Source organism: Lithobates pipiens, unplaced genomic scaffold (genome assembly GCF_037356315.1).
Source record: "Lithobates pipiens isolate NorthernLeopardFrog02 unplaced genomic scaffold, aLitPip1_a1.2 Scaffold_8, whole genome shotgun sequence".
NCBI classification, from domain to species: domain Eukaryota; kingdom Metazoa; phylum Chordata; class Amphibia; order Anura; family Ranidae; genus Lithobates; species Lithobates pipiens.
In genome coordinates this window covers 314,524,556-314,544,568 of record NW_027507903.1, presented here as the reverse complement: position 1 = coordinate 314,544,568, position 20,013 = coordinate 314,524,556, and the positions used below count along the sequence as shown (strand labels likewise).

Below are 20,013 nucleotides of genomic sequence, written 5' to 3'. Positions count from 1 at the left end.
AAAACTACCTGGCCCCTCAACTTTATTCTTAAATTGTTGCAATTCATTCTCACTAAAAACTATTTTACTTTCAATGACCAGCTATTTCTACAGTTTCAAGGAGTCACTATGGGGACTTCATGTGCTCTGGCCTACGCTAATCTTTATCTAGGTGGGTGCGATAAAAGATATGTAGATTGTCTCGAAAACGTCCTCGTCTGGTATAGTTATATTGACTATCTCTTCTTGGTGTGGACTGGGACGAAGGACCGCTTATTGGAATTCGTCCATAGTCTGTATAACAATGAGTTCAATTTGAAATTTACTTTTAAGTTTGATGATGCTCAGATCCCATTTTTGGATCTGTCCATTATCAAACAACCAGACGGTACTAATTTATATAGGAAGCCCACAGCCGGTAACACTTTATTATACGCAACCAGTGCTCATCCTATACCACTGGTGTGTAGCATACAGTTTGCACAATATTTGCGTAGAAATTGTACATTTGAAAGTTTCTTTAGGACCCAGTGAACAGCTATTGTTGAGAGGATATTCACCCACAAATGCTTTTAATAAAGCTTTTGCACGTTCTAGGCATTCTTTACTTTTCAACCGTTCTAAACCTACATCATCTAACGACCATGTTAGATTCATTACTATATACTCAGCTCACCACCAAGTACTTCGAACCATTCTATCCAACCACTGGCATTTACTTACCGAACACCATGTCTTGGGTAGACATGTACGATCTGCTCCCGATTTGGTGTTCCGTAGGGCACGCTCCTTACTTGATCAGCTGACCTCTAGTCACTATCTGCCCTAGAATCCTTTGAGATCTGGACCCTGTGGGACTTTTAGATGTGGCGATTGCCCTCGCTGCCCCTGGGTCCTCGAGGGAAAGCATTTTACCTTACCCAATGGTGAAAAATTTATCTCACAAACCTATGCAGACTGTGGCACTAGGGGGGTGATATACCTGATGGTATGCAACTGTAATGCCTTCTACGTCGGTAAGACGATCCGAGAATTCAGGCAATGGATAGGCGATCATCTCTACTAATGTAGTGGTAAACTCACTACCATAGGTAGACATATTTGATTCTACCATCGCTATGATATCTCTGTTGTCAAATTCCTTGTTCGCGAAGTGGTTCAATAGGACCCTGGGGGGGTGACTGGGACCGAACAATCCTACAGAGGGAGACCCTAAGGATTAAACGGCAAACCATTTTTGTGAATTAATTATGCTTTGGCTCCATGTTGCGTTCCCCCCCCAATTATGCCTGTTTTTGGTGCCCTAATTGTTGTCACTGCATATATCCATTGTTAATCCATCTGGGTGTTTTAGTAATCCTTTCTGTATTATTGGTGATATTTGGGGAATTTTCGATCCACAAAAAAAATATATTTGTTATTTAATGTTTGTTGATTCATTTCAATACGTGCTCTGTACTAACATGTTGTATTTAACTCACTCTAACTGCTGTACGGGAGACTTGCTCCCCCTAGCGGTCGATCTGGCGAACTTGGGCTCTCTCTCCACTGGTGGACATGTCTTTGCCCTGGCCAGCTTATCCCGGCTTGCTGTGAAAGAGCCTCGGCCGCTCGAGCTAAGGGCTCTGTCCTGGCACTCTTGCGCAGGAGCACGGACACGTGCATCTGCGCAGTGCGGGCAAACTAACCCTGTGATGTCGGACGCCGTCGTGTGGCGGCGTGTGCTGATGCTGGCAGGGTTGGGGAGCTCATATGGCGGCTCCTCCAGGCCGCTGATGTGAGGGACGGCTGGTTCTACAGGTGAGCGTTCATAGTGTGGTCGGTGTGGGGGAACTGTTCCCCCTCAGCATCGTCTGCCTCCCTCATTTTTCCCCATTTTGTCTCCCCCTTTCTTCTCTCTTTGTGGTGTTCCCCTTCTATCTATCTATATATATTTACCAGGTTTTCTCTGGTAAGTTATTTTTAACATTACATACCACCGTGGTTTGCAAGGTGGCCATTTACCTTCCCTGCCAGCACTTCCTCCAACTCCCCCCACACCCTCCCCCCATCTCCTTACTCCCCCCCCAACCCCTCTACAAACCCCCCCTCCCTTTCATTACACTTTCCTCCTTTTCCCTCACTTCCTGGTTTACTTCCTGGTTTCCTTCCCCCCCCCCCTTCCCTCACCATCATTGAATCCATTCCTCCCCCCTTCTTTGTCTTTCCTTATTCCCCTCCTTTCTCACTTCCCCCCTCTTCCCATTCCCCCCCGCCATCTTCCTCCCCTTTCCACCCTCCCTTCTGTTTGTTTCCCTTTCTCCTCTTTTCCCCCCTTCTTCCTCTTTTTTTTCTCCCTTTACTGTCCCTTTTCCTTTCTTTTCTCTCCCCCTTCTCCCCTCTGTCCCCCTTCCCCCCCCCCCTTTCCCTTTATTGATCTCACAATAGCACTTGGTTGGTCTCCTGACCACTCTACCACACCACCCTTTGCAATATTTGTACCATTTTTAATCTTCATCATAACCTTTTTACCATAGACTGTCATTTGCAATCCCCCTTGTCCGCTGCTGGGGGAATTTTTGTTGAGCCCTGTCGCCAATTGATTACGTCCAAATGGGTGAGCGTGTCAATCCATCTTAACACTGATTGTTATAGGTTATTAAAATGTTAGTATGCTTTGTCTAAATGTATTATTTGTTCCCTAGACTACGCCTCCTTAAGAAGCAGTTTTTACCGCAAAACCGGTAGAGGACAATATTTATACTCCACTTCAACATTAGCTCTACGGGGGTATTTTTAAATATATTTGTATGCTCTTTTTTTGTATTGTATTAAAGTTTTTTTTCCTATTACTGCCACTAGGTCAGCGTATCAGTATCGCGATAGTCCATTAACCTTTCTAGGTGGTCTTGTGTATTGGCCAGCAACAGCCACTGCTCTCTCACACCTCCATCTCCCCTATTTTCCCTGTTTCAATTTGGATGATGGTTCTTTTTTATTTTATATTGATCATCATTACATGAGACCATAATCAAATCTACTTGAAATGCGTTATATGCTTTTTATCATTATTTGCTGTTTGAATTTGAATGAAATTTTGTGAAATTAAAATTGTTCTCTGAGTAACCCTATTTGGAGCGATTGATCAGTGGTATAGCCGAAGCAGATGGTCATACGGACGCCCAGGCACTCTGGAAACTTCTGTTTCCATGGTGTCGTTTTTAGTCCTGTCATGGCTTAGACTTAGGTCTCTGTCCATGAATTTTCCTTGTGGGGATACCCGGAGGACCATTGGAGATGTTGGTGGATGCGGCATGTGCCTTCAATCCTTAGGTGGTGCCGCTCTACCTACAACTCCTTTGGTATTTACATTCTTGCAAAGTCAGCTGTTGCTGACGTCCTGTATGAGAGGAGATGCTCCCTTTCTCTTCCTGTATGGGAGGGAAAGGTGCGCACTGCGGTCCACGCCTCTCTTGCATATCTGCACTCTGGCTGAATCCTGCATTTCGCAACAGAACTAACCAGTGTCCACGCGCCACCCATGACGTCCCACGCAGGGCGACGTGGGGGGAGATAAAAGGCTGGCTGGCTGTTGGCCATTTTGCTGGAGCCCCGAGGGAACAACCTTAGGCAGACATCACCCTGCAAGTTATAAAATTAACTGGGCTTGTGACTGATTGGAGATATGTGCAGTTCTGTTTAGTTGACTGATCCCATCTGAGACTATGAGAAATCTTATTAGTATGAGATATACCGGTAATATTGTCTTTAACTAATGCTTTATAGAAAGCAATTTTAACTGATTCATGTTTGTGATCATTAGCTTAATATGATAGCACTGGTTTAAAATGACTTTGAATTAGGGGTCTGTAAATAGAAGATATAATGTGCTAAATAGAAAAAATAGGTTATATAAATTTTTCCTCTAAAATTATTTTGGTGCACATTTTGGATATCTATTTGCCAATTATGTAAATACTGATAGTCATTTAATAGTTAACATCAATGAAAGGTAATAACATACAATACTAATTTCAAAATATTTGCTGTCAAAGATTTGTATACTCCATCTGGTCAAACTACAAGTCGAATAGAACTGGGAGTCGCCCATAATCAATATAAATATAATTAATGGTCCCTCTGTAAGTAGCAAAATTAGAAAATTGAGAATTATTATTTTTTATTGCATAGCAGAAAGACAGGATTTCTGTGTGATCCATTGTCAGAACGGAGATCTGGCTCGTTTACACAGGCAGATCCCCATTCTGTCTCTGCCGGGAATGATCATGGACCCGCTGATTGGCTCCCCCGCTGGCCAATGGGCGCGTGAGCGTGCGCGGGCACAAAATGCCGTGTGCGAGCCTGACGTACACCTACGGCAATTCACGCAGCTGAGCAAACCGGCCGCAATGTAACTGCGGCGGCTATTCAGCAAGAGATTTAACAGTCATATTAATGCAAAAGTTTTTTTTTGTAATATATGTTGATATGTCTAATGTATATACTTTATTGTAGAGGATATTGTACACAACTTTAATGGATGCTTGAACTCCTGAAGAAGCTAGAATCACTTGGCGAAACAGGTCTAGGTTGATGCATCTATTATAGACAGAACAAATGTGAATTATGTCTGTTGATATCGACGAAAACTATGGTTTTTAGCAATATATTTTATCTTGTAGAAGAAAAGCTTTGCCTTCCTGATCAGACTCAAGTATTCTAAGTGCAGGGAAGGCTGGAGAATCTAGAGCCAAATGTCAGCAGGAACTGAGTTGTCTTTTGAATATTTGCTGAGATTTGAACGGTTGATGAATCCTTCAAGTAACAGGCTTATCTAGGCAACCTTCCACTGAATTCTGATGGGGATAAGCAAGGGTGCTCAGATCTTTGACCCTGGAGGCAGAGGATAGGCCAAAGGGCAGTGCGACAAATGAAATGGATGTTTGCCTCTGTAAAGCCTAGGAAGCGCTAATGAGATGGGTGCATGCAGGATTTTTTTAAGGGATTTTAAGTGCAGGATAGGACAAATTCCCCTGTTGGGCTATGGTAGCGTGAACACAGATTTGAGTAGAATCCATTGAACTTGTCTTGTGGCGGTAATGGTACAACTCCCTGGGGGAAGAGGTGGTTCAGGGCATTCTGCAAATCTGCTTGAATCTAGTTGATTTGAAAGCAGAGAGGCAATAGAGTTCTGAACTTTACCTTGTACCTATTGAAACCGCAGACGGAACACACAGATCTGGGATATCTGTGATCCAAAGAGATGCAAACTTTATCGGACCCTCCCCACTCCTAGGAGTAAGGGCACCCCATCATTGTGGGGAAGGTTTGGTGGCTCTTGTGGGACAAGCTGTGTGCTGAAAAGAAGAGCTAAACTGAAGCCACGTTAGAGCATGCAGGTGCTCTGTTTAGAGGAGCAAGGGGCCCCTAAGGGGGGGGGGGGGTTGTTGCTTTTGTCTGAGGGAGGAAGGTAACAAACCTGTGATTTCTTTAATAAACCGTTCAGGTGCCCCAAAAGCCGCGTACACACGTAGCGGTATGTCCGACGTACTTAGTCTGGCGGACTTCCCGCCAGACTGTCCGTCGGGCTTTCCGAACAGGCTACTTGCCCACACACGGCACTTTTTGAGCCGACTAATACGGCGGACTAAGTCCGCCGTACTATCCGCCCTACTTTTGAAATGAACGGACTCGCCCACACACGCAGAGGAAAGTCCGCTCATTTCGAGTGCGTCTCCAGGTAGGCGGGGCCCGCGAAGGAGACGTCGCTGGCCCTGCCGCCTGGTATGGACTTAAAGGGAAACCCCAACGCCGAAAAAAATCGGCGTGGGGTCCTCCCCAAGTCCACAACAGACCCTTGTCTGAGCACGCTACCCGGCCGGCCATGAAAGGGGGGGCGAGCGAGCGCCCCCCCCCCCCCTCCTGATGAACGGACTCGTCCACACACGCGGAGGAAAGTCCGCTCATTTTGAGAGCATCACCAGGTAGCCGGGACCAGCGAAGTAGGAGTCGCTGGCCCCGTCACCTGGTATGGACTTCCCGCCAGACTGTCCGTCGGGCTTTCCGAACGGGCTACTTGCCCACACACGGCACTTTTTGAGCCGACTAATACGGCGGACTAAGTCCGCCGTACTATCCGCCCTACTTTTGAAATGAACGGACTCGCCCACACACGCAGAGGAAAGTCCGCTCATTTCGAGTGCGTCTCCAGGTAGGCGGGGCCCGCGAAGGAGACGTCGCTGGCCCTGCCGCCTGGTATGGACTTAAAGGGAAACCCCAACGCCGAAAAAAATCGGCGTGGGGTCCTCCCCAAGTCCACAACAGACCCTTGTCTGAGCACGCTACCCGGCCGGCCATGAAAGGGGGGGCGAGCGAGCGCCCCCCCCTCCTGATGAACGGACTCGTCCACACACGCGGAGGAAAGTCCGCTCATTTTGAGAGCATCACCAGGTAGCCGGGACCAGCGAAGTAGGAGTCGCTGGCCCCGTCACCTGGTATGGACTTAAAGTGGAATCCCTACGCTGAAAAATCGGCGTGGGGGTTCCCCCCTAGGTCCATATCAGACCCTTATCCGAGCGCGCTACCCGGCCGGCCAGGAAAGGGGGTGGGGACGGGCGAGTCCCCCCCCCTCCTGAGCCGTACCAGCCCGCGCGCCCTCAACATGGGGGGTGCCTTGGGGAAGGGGGGCCACGCGCCCCCCCCCACCCCAAAGCACCTTGTCCCCATGTTGATGAGGACAAGGGCCTCTTCCCGACAACCCTGGCCGTTGGTTGTCGGGGTCTGCGGGCGGGGGGCTTATCGGAATCCGGGAGCCCCCTTTAATAAGGGGGCCCCCGGATACCGGCCCCCCACCCTATGTGAATGAGTATGGGGTACAATGTACCCCTACCCATTCACCTGTAAAATAAAAGTACAAAAAAAACACAACACACGAGATAAAATACTTTATTGCACAGCTCCGGGGGTCTTCCGTCTTCGGGGGTCTTCTCGCCGGACAACTCCGCTATCTTCTTGTAGCTCTTTTGCTAGCGGAGGAGTCCGGCTTTCTTCCTCGCCGCCGGCCTCTTCTTCCGACTTCGGGGGTCTTGTCCCCCTCTTCGGTTCTTCTGCCGGGCCACCGCGCCTTCTTATAGCTCTTTTACAGGCGGTGGCCCGGTCTTCTGTCGCCGGCGCCGCCTTCCGTTCTTCTTCTTCTTCTCCAGGAGATGTTGACTCAACGATCTCTCCGGCCGCAATGCCAGGGACGCGCTGCGCTGCCACTTATATAGGGACAAGGGGCGGTGTCACATGGGTTTATGTCACATGGGTTGGTCACATGGGTTGATGTCACATGGCGACAGTCCCAGCATCCTCCAGGACTGTGACATCGTAAGGGGGCGGGGTCACCATGTGACACCAACCCATGTGACATAAACCCATGTGACACCGCCCCTTGTCCCTATATAAGTGGCAGCGCAGCGCGTCCCTGGCATTGCGGCCGGAGAGATCGTTGAGTCAACATCTCCTGGAGAAGAAGAAGAAGAAGAAGAACGGAAGGCGGCGGCGGCGACAGAAGAAGAGGCCGGCGGCGAGGAAGAAAGCCGGACTCCTCCGCTAGCAAAAGAGCTACAAGAAGATAGCGGAGGAGTGCGGCGAGAAGACCCCCGAAGACGGAAGACCCCCGGAGCTGTGCAATAAAGTATTTTATCTCGTGTTTTGTGTTTTTTTTGTACTTTTATTTTACAGGTGAATGGGTAGGGGTACATTGTACCCCATACTCATTCACATAGGGTGGGGGGCCGGTATCCGGGGGCCCCCTTATTAAAGGGGGCTCCCGGATTCCGATAAGCCCCCCGCCCGCAGACCCCGACAACCAACGGCCAGGGTTGTCGGGAAGAGGCCCTTGTCCTCATCAACATGGGGACAAGGTGCTTTGGGGTGGGGGGGCCGCGCGGCCCCCCCTTCCCCAAGGCACCCCCCATGTTGAGGGCACGCGGCCTGGTACGGCTCAGGAGGGGGGGGCGCTCGCTCGCCCCCCCTTTCCTGGCCAGTCGGGTAGCGTGCTCGGACAAGGGTCTGTTGTGGACTTGGGGGGGACCCCCACGCCGTTTTTTTTCGCCGTTGGGGTTCCCCTTTAAGTCCATACCAGGCGGCGGGGCCAGCGACGTCTCCTTCGCGGGCCCCGCCTACCTGGAGACCCGCTCAAAATGAGCGGACTTTTCTCCGGGCGGGAAAAGTCCGCTCATTTCAAAAGTACGGCGGACTGGCATACACACGGCCGGATTGTCCGCCGAAATGCGAGTCCGGCGGGAAGATTGGAGTGTAACACGGCATTCTAAGTCCGCCGTACTTTCGGGTCAAAAAAGTATGCCGGAGGCTACACACGGGGGGATTGTTTGGTGGACTTGAGTTTGCCGGACTTTTCCACCGGATTGTTTGATCGTGTGTACGTGGCAAAACACACATCCTCCTTGGAAAGGCATAGATGTGAGAGGTGTCTTTTACAGGCGGCTTTCATTGTCCAAGCTTTTACCCATACGATTGGAAATTAGAGCCATTTTGAATATTTGTCTTATGAGGTGTTTCAGGGCATCTACACAGAAGAAGTGCAGAAGGCAACTGCTGTAATTATTCTGTAACAGCACAATCCTGAAGTACAATGTCACGTTGGTTATTCATTGCCTTAGTCTAGTTAGCTGCCCTGGTATAGGGCTGGGCTTGCCAGCTTTTATGAGGGTTTCAACTTTTCTATCACCAAAATCCTTGAAAGAAGGGACATCTTCAATAGGTACGGTGAGAGGTTTGTTTAGAACAAAAAAGGCAGAATTAACCACAGGAATAGTCTACCTTTTCGCAAACTCTTTTACCACTGGATAGAGGCCAGCAAAAGGATTTTTGGGTTAGTGAAAATCCTTTCAGGAGTGACCCAATCCTTCTTGATTGCACATTCTATTCCAGTGTCCATTGAGTTCCATTTAGATATATGTATGTATATGTATATTTTATAGACACACACATAAGCTTTGGAAGCCCACAGCTCCTAACCAGAGCTGGAAGAAAAAAAGATATGTCTAACGGGTATACAGGAAAAAAAAAAACTTACGATAGTAAGATCCCGTCGAGGAGGAGGCCTCTGTCTCATTATTGGAGATTCTGCAGGAATAGGAAAAATTCATTTAAATAGCAATACTAGTAATACTCACTCAAAGTAGCAGACATTTTGTGTTAAAAATAGCCAATAGGATATGGTGGAAAAGAGCTTTACTCATCCAGGTATTAGATTGACTAGATGGACCATCTCAAACATTTAAACATTAGAATGTTACTCATACTATCTTCAGTATATATACTCCTGCTAAATTGTTTAACAGTGTAATACAAAAAATAAATGGTTGTGATCAAGCATTTGTATGTGTATTTTTTTTCTTCTATAAATGGAACCTGTGTTTTCCAGAGCAAAGCATTTGGTACACTTTAATGCCCACTTTTAATCAGCACATACTCACCTTTCCATTGCAAGGCATGAAGAACAAAGGCCCTGTGTAATATTCCAGTCAGTCCAATCAGGGTTTATACCAGTCTAAAAACTCCACCCCCATGTGGAATTGATGAACCAATCATCAGTCGCCAGCACTGTCACATGAAAAAGGGTTGGGTTTTAAAAAGGAGAATTCAACTCTTTCCTTCTGGGTTAGATGAGATGGGAGGGAGAGATGGGAAAAATCGAAAAAATAGGATTTTTGACTTACCGTAGAATCAGTTTATTTGAGTTCATTGACACAGCCTTCTTCAGAACCATAGGGTTATATCGCCCCCTACAGGAGTAGGACACTAGAAAAAAAACTTGGCTATGCCCATGGGCAGTCCTAGGTGATATACACCCCCTTTCTGCTATAGGCCTTCAGTTATGCAACAAGCAGTATCAGGAGTATTAAAACTCCATAGAGGGGTGGGTGCTGTGTCTGAACGCAGAGAAACAGAATTTACGGTAAGTCAAAAATCCTACTTTCTCATTTGTTCATTGACTGACACAGCCTTGTTAATTCAGAACCATAGGGATGTCCCAAAGCTGTGCCAAATATGGGCGGTGGGATAGTCATCACAAAACCAGGCCAACCAGACAAACTGAAGCTCAGCGAGAACAACCTGGAGCCCACCTGACCAGGAAAAAAAAAACACTTCACGAGGGAAAAAAAACCTCTAGACCGCAGCCTGTAGAACCTTGCAGCCAAAAGAAACATCCACAGATGCCAGCACATCCACCTTGTAAAATTTTGTGAAGGTATGCAACGAAGACCAGGTGGCCACCTTGCAAACTTGCATTACTGACACCTGATGACAGAAGGCACTCAGCGCCTGAGTCGAGTGCACCTTCACTGGGAAGGGAGGAACCCAATCCCTTGATAGAATAGGCCTGAGCCACCGTCTGCCTGATCCATCTAGAAATGGTCCCCGAGGAAGCAGATAGCCCCTTATTTGGTCCGTCCATGATCACGAACAGGGAATCTGACTTTCGAAAAGGCACAGTGGCCGCCAAATACACCCTGACAGCCCGTATCACATCTAAGGTGTGCAAGCAAATTCCCTCGGATGTTGCGACCTGGGACACAGAGAAGGCAACAACGATGCCTTCATTTAAATGGAAATCAGAGACAAACTTTGGAAGGAAAGAAGGACAAGGACGAAGCACCACCTTGTGCCTATGAATCACCAAGTAGAGCTTGCAACAGGATAGGTGGCAAGGGAGATTGCACTGGTGGGACCACATGTCGCACTCCCTGAATGAAGGTACGCACCAGGGAATGCGAAGCCAGGGAACGGTGAAAGAAAACCGCCAAGGCCGAAACCTGGCCCTTGACAGTACTCAAAGCCAAATTCTTTTTGACGCCCCTCTGAAGAACATTCTAAATCCGAGTCACCGAACAAGGAACGTGGGGTGAAACCTCACTGACTGACACCAAGAAATGTACGCTTTCCATGTCCGATAACATACCTTCCTGGAAGTAGGCCTTCTAGCTTTGAGCAGCGTCAGAATCACCGAAGCAGACAAGCCCCTATCCTTCAACACCTGGCTTTCAATAGCCAGGCTGTTAAAACCAGCGAAGGTAAAGCAGGGTGGAAGATCAGCCCTTGGGATAGAAGATCCTCCCTGAGAGGCAGCAACCAGGGGGGCGCCTGTGACCAGACGCACCAGGGCCGACAAGGCCAGTCCGGGGCCACCAGAATGACTGTAATTCCTTTGGCCTTGTTCCTGTCAAACAGCCACGGCAGAAGCTTGAGAGGAGGAAAAGCGTTGATCAGACAATACTGGCCCCATGGAGCGACAAGATCATCTGAAGCGTCTGCCAGAGGGTCCCGAGACCTGGCCATAAACCTCTACACCTTCTGGTTGATTTGGAATGCCATCAGATCTACCTCTGGAGATCCCCAGCGTAGACAGATCTGTTGAAATACCTCCTGATGGAGGAACCACTCCCCTTGGTCCAATACTTGATGACTGAGGTAATCTGCCTGCCAATTGTCCATCCTCTGAATGTGAATGACAGAGATGGCCAGGACAAAACGCTCTGCCCACCGTAGAATGCCAACTACTTCCAGGCCGGCTAACACACTTTGTACCTCCCTGGTGGTTGACATAGGCCATCACCGTGGCATTGTCTGACTGGATCCGTATCTGGAGCCCCTGAAGTCAATCCGTCCCCTCACTCCTGAGTGGGCAGAAAAAAACTGAAGGCCTATATCAGAGAGGTGGGTGTATATCACCTAGGCCTGCCCTTGGGCGTAGCCAAGTCTTTTTGATGACTAGTGTCCTACTCCTGATCTACCCCTATGGTTCTGATTAAAGAAGGCTGTGTCTGTCAATGAACGAATGAGAAATCTATTTTTCCCATAACTCTCTTCCATTTCCTCTAACCCTTCCATCCAGGGGTAAAGTTTTCCTAACCAAGTGAAATCAGTTATACACACTTGGATTAACCCCCCCTGCCAGCTAGCCCCCTTCACTCCCCCTGCCGTCAGAATACACAGATAAGCGCTGCAGCAAATTGGCTGTATGAGTTGACCAAAGCAAAATTTTCTAACAAGCCGTTCGTGAGAAGATGATCCTCAGATTAACTTCTCATGAATGGGAACAGCCATAGATGGATCAAAATTTGTCCAGTCTCTGCTGAACAGGCCAAATTTTGATCCATCTATGGTCAGCTTTACTTTTATCTTATGCCCCGTACACACGATCGGACTTTCCGACAACAAAACCCTGGATTTTTGTTCGAAAAATGTTGGCTCAAACTTGTCTTGCATACACACAGTCACACAAATGTTGACCAACAAATACAAACGTGGGAACGTGGTGACGTAGAAGACGTACGATGAGCTGAGAAAAAGTTTGATAGCCAGTGTGGCTCCTTCTGCTTGATTGCGAGCACGTGTGAAGTTTTGTGCATCAGACTTGTGTACACACGATCGGAAATTTCAACAAAGTTTTGTTGGCGGAAAATTTGAGAACCTGCTAGCCAACATTTGTTGCCAGAAAGTCAGACAACAAACGTTCAATGGAGCATACACACGGTCGGACTTTCAGCCAACAAGCTCACATCCAACATTTGTTTTTGGAAAATCCAATCGTGTGTACGGGGCAATAGAGTTGGGCATTAGAGTAAATGTATTTTCCTCACTTCCAGTAGGAACCTGAAGGAAACTGAAGGTATATGTTGTTGGGAAGATCATTTGAATAAACCTGTTGTACTGCCCTGAATAAGAAATATGAATATTTTCTTTAAAGTTTTTGGACATTGCTGTACTTCTATAGAGAACAGAACCCAGAACAACCATGTGCAAAGTGCAGTATACAACACAAATTGCATATACATGGTAAAGTTAAATAAAGACACCAGTCCACCCAGTTACTAGAATTTTCCATATTGCTGTGCATTTGCGCATGCTAAGAAACTCATCTAAATCTTTTTTGATTTACTCTAAATTTGTGACAACCGTGGAAGGGAGTCCCATATCCTTACTGCTCTACCAGTAAAAAAAAAACCTTACACAGTTGAAAGATTGAGCTGCTTCTCATCCAGCCTCTATGTGTGGCTGCGTTTTTTTTTTTTTTAAAGCCCTTAGGTAAATAGTTTCCTCCCAATGCTGGAGTTAGCATTTAAAGATTTTTATATTGTGTTTATACCCCCTCTTAAATGTCTCTCCAGGGAAAATAAGCTTAATTTTTCTAGTCATTCCTTGTAAATGAGGCCCTCCATCTCCCTCATTAGCTTTGCTGCCCTTGTCTGGACTCTCTACAGCTCGAACACATCCTTCCTGAGGATTGGTAACCACAACCGGACAACATACCCAAGATGTGGCCAAACCAGGGTTTTGTAAAGTGGTAGTTATAAGTGTTATCTCTTGAGTAAATATTCTTTTAATGCATACTAATAGTCTGCTGGTCTTGCTTGCTGCAGCTTGGCACTGCATGCTATTGCCGAGTCTGGCCTACATCTACCTCTAACTTTGTCGTCATTTGTATCAATATGTACCATGACAGCTGGGTTCTTCTCAGCCCTTCCCACCAATCTGTATATCCACTCCGAAAATGTGCTGACCCCAGTGACCCTCTGGGTACGCACAGCGACCCTCTGGGCACTATCAGTGTTTCCTCAGCACTCACACTGTCCACCCAGCATTCATAGTGCCCGCTCTGTTCTCATCGTGCCCCTTCAGAACTCTCAGCGGCCTGCACCACTCATTGTGCCTCTTCAGCATCTACCTGCCCCCTTAGTGCTTGCAGTACCCCCTCAATACTAACACTGCTCTCTTAGAACTCACAGTGCCTCCCCAGTACTCAGTGTCCTCAGTACTCAGTACCCCTTAGTATTCACAGTGCCATTTAGTACTCACAATTAGATTTCAGCTTGTAGGAAAGATGGATTCCAGTTGGCTGTCACACTCTTTGGGGTTGATTTATCAAAAGCAAACAGTTTGTTGACTTTGAAAGGAAATTTTCTCCAGCCTATTTGCCTATAGTAACAGTGAACAGCCTATTTGCCTTTAGTAAATCAACCTCCGTATATCAGTATTAATGTTTGTACTGCCATGTTGAATAGGCCCATAAAAATCTTAAAAGAAGCAACATCTTTAGAAATAGAGATAGCAATTTCAGAAGAAAGGACTGTGAACAGAACATTAAAAAGGGTACGTTATAGGTCAGATGATGCATGATTAAATGCCAATGTCATTCATTCTTTTCTCACTTCTTTTGAAGTCTGTAACATGTGCCTGGCGCCCAGGAACATCCCTATCACGACTTGTATAGTTTTGTTGTCTAGAGAGCCCATCCAGGTCTAGAGCACTTGAATTGGCACTTGATCCTGAAGCCAGTTTTTGAGCCAACAGGTCCCCACTAATCTTCTTCAGGTATGAAGCTGGGGCCCAGCCCTCTGCACCTTTATACCTGGAAAAGAGAAATAAAGTTATCTTCAGCTTCCCAGAAACTTCAAAGAAACTTGAATGTCTATAAAATTTATGTCAAAATAAAATAACTTTCCTCACTGCTAATTCAATTTTAAATGCACTTCTCAGCATAAACTGATTGGGCAGGGAATGTACTTCTTAATGGATAGCCTAACCAGAAACCAATCTTCACTGTGTGCTGTGATGCCATCCTCAAACTGCTATGTCACTGCTTCCCCTGTAGTGACATAGGAGTCAGAAGAGGAACTTATGGTGTGCGGTGGGAGACTCAGGCATCCAAAACTTCCAGTAGTGTCCAATAGCGTCGAGTATTAGACAGGTTGCTGGTGGAACAGAGATGCGGGTTACTAAAGAAGGGAGTATAATACCCTCTTTTATTATAGGGAGCGGGCCTTGGGAATTTTTATAATCACTTGAAAGGTCACCAAGTCAAAGCACTACAAGATGGATTTTTCTTTTTTGCATTGCATTGTAGAGCTGCACCATTAATCGTCAAGAATCGTTATCGCGATCTAGACTAAAGTGTTTCACAATTCTTTCTATGCAAAGAATTCTCTCTGCTCTTCTGAAGCCACAGCCATCAAAAGAAAGGAAGAGACAAACTGTGCAGTCTACCAAGAATCAAAACATTCTTTATCAGTTCAACTTAAGTATAAACATTGTAACAATTTGTCAATGGAATAGACTTTGTGTATAAGTGGAAAAAATGTAACCACTTAACCACTTCCCGACCAGCGCACGACAATGTACGTCGACAGAATGGCACGGGCAGGCATATTGGCGTACAGGTACGTCCAATATTCAATGCCGCCCTGCCATCGGGAGCGCGCCGCCGGTGGCGCGCTCCCGCGCTGGTCGTGAGTCCGGTCGCGGGACCCGCACTCAATCGCCGCGGGCATCCCCGTGATCGTCTCACGGAGCGGCCGAATGGAGGAAATGCTGTGTAAACAACATTTCTCCATTCTGCCTAGCAACTAGTGACTCTGATCTCTGCTCCATGTGATTGGAGCAGAGATCAGTGTTCACTAAATGAAAGCCCAACCCCCCCACAGTTAGTAACACATCCCTAGGAACACTTAACCCCTACACTGCCACCCACTGGTTAACCCTTTCACTGCCAGTGTCATTTACACAGGAATCACTGCATTTATATAGCAGTGATTACTGTATAAATGACAATGGTCCCAAAAATGTGTCAAAAATGTCCGATGGGTCCCCCACAATGTCGCAGTCACAATAAAAATCGCTGATCACCACCATTACTAGTAAAAAAAAAATAATAATAAAAAATTATTAATAAAAATGCTATAAAACTATCCCTATCTTGTAAACGCTATAACTTTTGCGCAAACCAATCAATAATCGATTATTGCGATTTTTTTTACCAAAAATATGTAGAAGAATACGTATCGGCCTAAACTGAGGGAAAAAAATGTTTTTTTTATATATTTTTGGGGGATATTTATTATAACAAAAAGTAAAAAATAATGAAATTTTTTCAAAATTGTCGCTCTATTTTTGTTTATAGCGCAAAAAATAAAAACCGCAGGGGTGATCAAATACCACCAAAAGAAAGCTCTATTTGTGGGAAAAAAAGGACGTCAATTTTGTTTGGGAGCCACGTCGCACGACCGCGCAATTGTCAGTTAAAGCGACGCAGTGCCGAATCGCAAAAAGTGGTCTGGTCTTTGACCAGCAAAATGGTCCGGTCTGCAAGTGGTTAAACACTAAACCATTTTCTGACATTTGTTGGTTTCAAGTTAAAATAATTTTTTTTTGCTAGAAAATTACTTAGAACCCTCAAACATTATACATACATATTTAAACTAAAACCAGAAAAGATATCCTATTTTTTTATATAATGTGAAAGATTTTATGCTGCGAGAATCGTGATCTTTTTATTCTAAGCACAAAAATTGTGATTCTCATTTTGGCCAGAATCGTGCGGCTCTATTACATTGTTTTATTGAATAAACCTGGTTCTTTCTGTCCACCTCAGATTTCCACATCTGAAAAAATGTACATTTGTGTAAGTGGTACATATAAGAAAACATGAGACGATAGCAATCCTAAGTAGAATAACTCCACTAACCACTGCTTACTAAAAAGTTATATTAGCAGTTTGGCAAGACAGAGAACAGGCTACAATTCTGTTCCAGGTTCAATGGCTGTGGGATGCCACAGTAGTGTTTCCATCACTCTGCCAGGGTGTGAACTGTACCATATATTTAAAGTTTTATTTAGGATTCAGTAAGCTGTCTTTAATAGCTGTGCAGCATCTCTAGTTTGGAAATAGTTCTAAGGGCTATGGCTTCGCTACAAATTCAAGAAGAAAAGCAATTGGCAGTATCAAATGCTAACATAATAATGTAGCACGCAAGTTTGACCAGTAGCTGCGAAAAACATAATTCTAAGCAGCAAAATCATAAGCTACTATAGCGCTTATGTAGCCATTTACAAATTACTGCTAATAACTGGCATTGCCCGTGTGACATGGCCCAATATAACTGTTCAAACTTTCTTTGAATTATAAATATTACCTTATTTTCCACCAGCCCTCTAAATTCTTCTGGATGACTTCAACAATGACTCCTTTATCTAGCGTGATTTCATCTTGATCTCTTGCAATATATGGGTAGATCACACTGTATTTCTCCTCTGTTATCAAAAGTGAAAGATGTTTTTTTTTTAAAACATGTATAAAATTAGCTAAAGTGTATCTAATAACTGGCAAATTCAGCAAGCTAAAATATTACCTACATTCATATAAAGTTTTGGTGCAATTATCAATGTAGCCCCAAAATAGTAATAAATATCGTCATCCCAATACTACATAAAACAACAAAGCCCAGATCACAGGTATAACGGCACAATCATTTTGTTCTCAAAGTAAAGGCCAAATCATATGAGCACTAATAGAATTTTTTTCAGAAACTCACACCAGGCAAACTGAAAACTGGCTGCAGCAAAAAATAAGTGCAATTAAAACTTAATAAAACAGCAATGTTTTTTTTGCACTGCATTTCTTAAGATGAGTTACATACCACAATCCATATACCAATGGTGTGTTATAACAAATCACATCACAAATAACTCAACGAATATAGTTTACAAATAGATTCATGCCTCAGGCATGCAGGTAAACATTTCACTGGCTAGCAAAATGAAACATTTCGTGCAAATCATGCAGAGACCAATGGTCAGAGCACATGCAAACAGTAAACACAGACAAAAAAAAACAAGCCTCTCTGCACCTGGACACCATCCACTGGTGTACAAATCCCCAAGAGTCCGTCGGCGGCCCACGTGCCTAGGCAAGGACCAGTATCTCCATGGGGCTGGGAGCATGTTGGGAAGCAGGAAGTGACAAAAAAGGAAATGAGGAGCCGTCATTATTTTCCCAATAAGTCGTTCTTTATGGGATAAATTTAGGAACCCAGTTTGATGGGATTACAAAAAAAAGAAAGAAAAATATCGCACATATATGTGGAATATAAACTATATCCTTACATGTAGTGGTATCATGCCCAATATTCATTGCAGCAGCTTCCCTTATACCATATATAATATATATATGTATGTATGTATGTATGTATGTATATAATGTAGGGCTGAAACAACTAATCGATTAATCAACAACTAATCAATTATAAAATGAATCAATTATTTTCATAATCGATTAATCAGCCAGTAACATAATGGGGTTCAAAAACCTAAAATTAGCCCTTTATAGAACAAAAAGAGCAAATAATCGCTACTGCAAATATTACTTTTGTTCCACAGTAACAAAAATGAACCCTTTACTGTAGCGATTTGCTCTTTTTGTACTATAAAGGGTTCATTTGTTTTTTTTAACCCCATTATATTTTACTAAACGTCTTAGGCCTGGTTCACACCTATGTGTTTTTTGGTGCTTTTTGCAGAAACACACTACAGTTCATTTAACATGGTTTCCTATGGGACACGTTCACATCTAGGCTTTTTTTCAGCCGCTGCGTATTTGGAAAGGGTCAAGGACTTTTTTCAACGCAAAACTGTGCTTTTTTGCTTCAATATACTTTAATAGAGAAGCTGCAGAAAAGCATGTTGTGTGTTTTTGCAGCAATTTGTGTTTTTTTTTTATCTGCCCAACAAAATGGCCGAAGAAAAGCATTAAAAAAATGCAAAAATGCAAATCGCAGCAAAATCACGTTTGCAAAAATCAAAACGCACAGCAAAAAGCACTGCAGAAACAGATCAAAAGCAAACTGCATAGGTGTGCACCGTGCCTTATGCTGGCCACATGGATCCATTTTCAGGTGAGAATATTCATACGAAAAATCTTTGTACATTCGCTGAATGAAAGAATGTTTTAAAATTTCACTTGCTTTTAACATTCTGTTTTAAAAGGAATGTAATTTCTGAACGAAAACCACATACACTCATAAAAATTCCTTTGACCAAGAAGTCTTCTATATTTCTAAATTGTCCTGTCACTGTGGTTGAAAACAAATGTCGATTTGACCCCACTAACAATTAGAAAATCGAACAAACATTCTTAAAAGTACATTTTGTTGAAGGAAGACATTGTTTTTGCATGGCCAGCATATAATATATTACAGTTCTGTTTGAAAATCTGCAAAACAGTCTAACAATTGGCCAACTAATCGATTATGAAAATAATAGTTAGTTGCAGCCCTAATATAATGTATAATTGCCAGTCAAAGTGATAGTGGACCATAATGGAATATACAGTATATGGCCAGAAGTTTGTGGACACATGCCCACCACACTTATGAGCTTGTTGGACATCCCATTCCTAAACCCTTGCCAGTGCCTCCCAATTCTAGCTATAAAATCTGGCTTTCCACAATATTTTGGAGTGTATTTGTGGTAATTAGTACCCATTTAACTGAAACAGCATTTGTGAGATCAGGCACTGATGTGGAGATGAAAAGACCTGGCACATCAGTGTTTCACTTGCCTCCCAAAAATGTACAACAGCGTGGAGGTCACTTTTCATATACGTTACGTCATTACTAAAGCTGGAGAGGGCAAAATCTGGTGCAGCCATGCATAGTAGCCAATCAGCTTCCAATTTCAGCTTGGTCAATTAAGCTTTGGCAAAAAAAAAAACTGAAAGCTGATTGGCTACCATGTACAGCTGCACCAGATTCAAAATGTACAAAATGTACTCCTGCTTCAATGTTCCACACGCAAAATAGACCATCATGGATTTATACAAAAAACAAAACAAAAAAACACACAAACCATACAGCACATACACTACATAAAGTAGTAATGAAATGTTTAACACGTAACAGAAATAGATAACAATGTACAAAGCTGTGATGGGAAAGTTTAGTATTTTAGTGACAAATATTTACTGGTTTGTTCATATGTGATAACAGCTAATTAGATACGAGATATTAGCATGGAATGGACGTATTTCTTTCTTATACATGCTCTCTTTTTTCTCTGTGGTATGTGTTAGATGGAATGGAACAATGAAGAGGCCAGCTTACCCTCTTCAGGCTGAATGGTGAAGTCATCTTGTCCCCCATCTTGAGCCTCTAGGCATGTTGCAGGTACCCAGCCCTGCTCATCTGCCGTGCTAACGAACCACCAGCCTAA

The 20,013-nt window shown here is 44.5% G+C and overlaps 1 protein-coding gene across 3 annotated transcripts in view; it reads right to left on the bottom strand.

Moving 5' to 3' along the window:
* SH3PXD2B (SH3 and PX domains 2B) overlaps window positions 1–20,013 on the bottom strand; it is a 298,381-nt gene that overhangs the window by 18,877 nt on the left and 259,491 nt on the right. Inside the window, exons 8-12 of one of the 3 annotated variants that reach the window (XM_077472772.1) lie at window positions 19,905–20,009; window positions 17,655–17,738; window positions 16,941–17,058; window positions 14,181–14,380; window positions 9,041–9,090 (exon numbers count right to left, since the gene is read on the bottom strand). In XM_077472772.1, coding sequence (XP_077328898.1) covers window positions 9,041–9,090; window positions 14,181–14,380; window positions 16,941–17,058; window positions 17,655–17,738; window positions 19,905–20,009 — 557 coding nt within the window. The remainder of the gene's footprint in view (window positions 1–9,040; window positions 9,091–14,180; window positions 14,381–16,940; window positions 17,059–17,654; window positions 17,739–19,904; window positions 20,010–20,013) is intronic. The other 2 variants (XM_077472773.1, XM_077472774.1) reach the window with 2 other exon arrangements.